The 3,973-nt window shown below is 30.8% G+C and overlaps 1 protein-coding gene across 1 annotated transcript; it reads right to left on the bottom strand.

Annotated features, from left to right (window-relative positions):
• Nucleotides 1-425: 425 nt before the first annotated feature.
• On the bottom strand, nt 426-3,510 carry LOC122307868. The gene is made up of 4 exons (XM_043120980.1): nt 3,239-3,510; nt 2,843-2,995; nt 1,450-1,644; nt 426-754 (listed from the first exon to the last, which is right to left on the bottom strand). The coding sequence occupies exons 1-4, from the start codon at nt 3,360-3,362 to the stop codon at nt 717-719; spliced, it is 510 nt and encodes a 169-aa protein (XP_042976914.1). The 5' UTR covers nt 3,363-3,510; the 3' UTR covers nt 426-716.
• Nucleotides 3,511-3,973: the final 463 nt, after the last annotated feature.

Raw genomic sequence — 3,973 nt, 5'->3', positions numbered from 1 at the left:
GGTTTACATAATTCTCTCTTTGTCTTCCGGCCTCATTGTATTCTTTCTCTTTTATAGAGAGTTTTGAATAATAAAATGTTGTTTATATATAATAAAATAAAAATAATAATTAAAAAAGGTATATTAATTTAGAGGCTATTTAGATTGAAAAATACTCATAAACTATCTCATCTTATCTCATTATTACAACCTTTTCAAATTCTTATATAAAATAAAATAAATAATTCAACTTTTTCAAATCTTAAAATAATAATAATATTAAAAAAAATATTTTAACAATATTTTTTTCAACTTTCACTTTTATCTAAAACCATCTCATCTCTTCTAATCTCACTATTAAACAACCTAATCTCATCTTTCACATCTAATTACTTCATTTTATAAGTTTTATTTTTATAAAATTATAATCTATATATGCACATCAATTACAAAAACGTAATTTTTAAACTTAAGAATCATTATTACATATACTAGGAAATAAGCAGGGTAAACTGAATCGGGAATCATGCTTTACATGCATGCCTCCAGATCTGTACTCTACTCTTTCCATTTATGTTCCCTAAAACATCAACGATCATGGCATTGCCTAGCTCCTACAATAATTAATTAAGTCGACACATCATGACTTGCTGGCCTCCTGCTGCAACAGCTTCGTCGACTACACATCCACGTGCCAGTACTACTAGATATTCGATGATCTGCATGCAGACCTTGACTTACAATATGGAGCAGCAGGGACAGCAATTTCCTGGGTCTGGGTTTATACGAACATCGTTTCACAAAATTAATTTCTTTCTCCCTTGGAGCGACATTTACGAAAATTTTTCAAAATTAGAAGCAAATATATATGCAGATTGAGATCTATGGCTATCGATCGTCCTTATCATCATGCTCTAGTAGTACTGACAAATCATATAAGCACTAAAGTCTAAAGGCCATGGCATGATCTACGTAGACATGTCTTCAGTATATAATGAGAATGACGTGTGTTAGTTTTTCTTTTTTTCTTTTTTCTTTTAATTGGAAGAAAAATAAATTATATATCAAGCAAGTATTAAGATTTAAGCTACTTCCTCGATCTCCCATGCAAGGTGCATATATAGTGGGGAAAAGTCTGCAGTGCACTACATCCTGTAATTTGTAGTACTATAAGATTGATGCACTGCCAAAAATCTTCAAATTCTAGTCATGATTTTATGAAATTACGAAATTCATATCATTCGAAACTATGACCAAAAAAAAAATTTAAAGAAAATAAAATTGAACTAATTAAGTATATAAACTAATACAACTCTTGCATTAATCTTTAAACTTGATATATATTTCCAATATATATATATATATATTTTTTAAAAGAACATTAATTCTTCCCACTCTCAAAATAAATTCTAAAATAATAATCAAATAAGACATCATAAAATCTAAAATAAATAAAGAATTAATATATACCTTTTTTTTTATCCGATGGATTGACGTTGTTGGGGAAGGTCGAAGTGTTTTCACCTGGTCTATACAACGGCAAAGGTGTATTTTTTGTGGCTGTATAATTAGATGTCAGCTTGGCCTCTTCAGTTGCGATCCTTTTTGAAGGGTCAGAGTCTTGGGTTCTTCCATTGTTAGCTTTATGCTCCTTCAGCAGCATATCTGCATTCCCAAGAGTACTGTATATATGTAATGGTCTAGATGTATTACTTTATTATTTTATTTTTTTTTTCAAATCATGTCTAGATCTATTACTCATTTTGCTAATTAAGGGTTAGTCGCAAAATCAGTATCTAAATTTTTACTTTTATATAAAGTAATTACAAATTAAGGTCTAGATCAATATGTTGATCAAGTATCAATTTTATGATATATATCAATATCTACGTAGAATCGTGAAGTGCATAAATGCCGCATAATCGTTTTAAAAATAAAAGTGAGATTTATTATTAAAATGTTATTATTTTTATATGAATCTCATATTTTATTTACTTTTTTCAAAACAATTACCTGACAATTGCACAATTCACTATTATAAATATATTTTCTCTCAATTATATATAATTAGTTAGTTTTCTAATAAAAAATTGATGAAGGTGCCTAACATTTATTAATTCATGTATTAATTTTTTGAAAGTTAAAACCTAGACCTTGATTTATAAAAATATAAAAACTGATCACTATGATTTTGCGATTAACCCTTTTGTTTATAAAAAGTCTTTTCTTTCGTCTATTATTTATAGAATAAAAATTATTTCAAAACAACATATCAGCTACCTAGCTAGGAACAGATTTCGAAAATTAATGTACGTACGTATTTCAACATTTACAATCAATATCGATCCAACCCCGAATCGAATGATGCTAATGATCATAATGCAAAGTAAGAGCCCAAAACAAACATTAATTAGAATATTCACAATTTTAAATAAGAGGTTAGGCCTTTAAGAGTTTGTGTGCGGCTAAATTATCTCACAAGCTGCTTGCTGTTTGCATGCCCGATGTATACAATCTATATATATACCTGCCATGTTATTATTTGATCAAGAAAGCACTTATTGCTCTCAAAAGAAATTGTCATTTTCACAAATAGAAATGCTAAAGCTACGTACGGGATCCTGACTGGGGATCTTGACTTTGGTATTTTTTTATTTAGTGATTAAAATAGTATTTTTTAATGATGTTATGTTTTTTTTTAAATATTAAAAAGTATTAAAAATACATAAACAAAAAAACAAGGAAATTGTCCAGTAAGGATTTGTGTCTGTAGAGCCACTATTTTGATAACATGCAACAGAAAAGTTAAAATTTAAATAAAATAAAAAACAATAAATTGGGAACAGGGTGATTAATACAGTACCTATTTTCTCCTTTTGTTGTGGAACGCTATCCTTTCCACCTTGAAATTGAGGTCTATCCGATGGGATCTCTTCATGATTTTTTGAATGGAGCCGGCCTTCAGTCTCATTCTTTTTTGAAGGGTCAGGAACTTCATGCTCGCTTGTTGGCAAAACTGCGTTCCCAAACTCAACACGATGATCATCTCTAAAGTGAGCATGCATGGTATTTTGCTTTAAATTAAAGAACTTGAAATATAGAGGAATTCTATTTCCCGAGAAAGCATGCTATCTAGATCTATCGATTATAAACTTGATTCAACATTCGCAATCATGATCCTATCCTAATTTCAAATCGTATGATAATACTCATAATTAAAATAAAGAGCCCAAAACAAAACCAGGATTAATACGAATACCGTTATTGGGCTTTGTGCCTCTTTCGATATTGTTGCCGAAATCTTCTTCTTGTTTTACTACTGGGCTTTCATCATCTTCAGGGAGCTTGCGCATGGTCTTGTCGTTATGGCGTTCACTGGCCATTGTTTCTTCCCTCTGATCTTTTAATTGTTGTCCTTCCACCAGACAAGGCCTTCTAATAGGGTGTACTTTTGTGCTGGTTGCGTATAATTCAAAGAAATTGGGAGCTTTGTTTTCTCTTTTATATACATGAAAATTTGTACCTGCAGGTAATTATTTAATAGAGAAGTACTGCAGCTTAAGGAACAATATTACAGGAAATATAATAGTTATAAGTTAGAGCTCATTCTAAATGTTTTTGCAAGATTCTTCGTGATTAGAAGTGAATATTTTCTCTGATTAAAATTCCCCTAGGGAACACCTTCACATGAGACACGTTAAGCACAGAGAGAGAGAGAGAGAGAGTGAGAGAACAAAATACCACAGCGGGCTCCATGAAGAATAAGGCGAACTATATTTGTTAAGTATTTGAATGCTCTTAAGGAAAGAATAAAGCATATATACATACATATAAACGTCCCATGCATGGTCCAGTCAAGATAAGGCCTTCGATGGCCGAGAGCTTTCTTCCTTTATGTTTACTGTTTCAGGAATTGTACTTTATTTTTGCAAGTATCTGATCCTTATTTTCTCATGGGATCTAACACCCCACGTTTATGACTGGTGATGATGGA

This window comes from Carya illinoinensis, chromosome 4 (genome assembly GCF_018687715.1).
Source record: "Carya illinoinensis cultivar Pawnee chromosome 4, C.illinoinensisPawnee_v1, whole genome shotgun sequence".
Classification (NCBI taxonomy): domain Eukaryota; kingdom Viridiplantae; phylum Streptophyta; class Magnoliopsida; order Fagales; family Juglandaceae; genus Carya; species Carya illinoinensis.
This window is presented reverse-complemented; position numbering and strand designations above follow the sequence as displayed.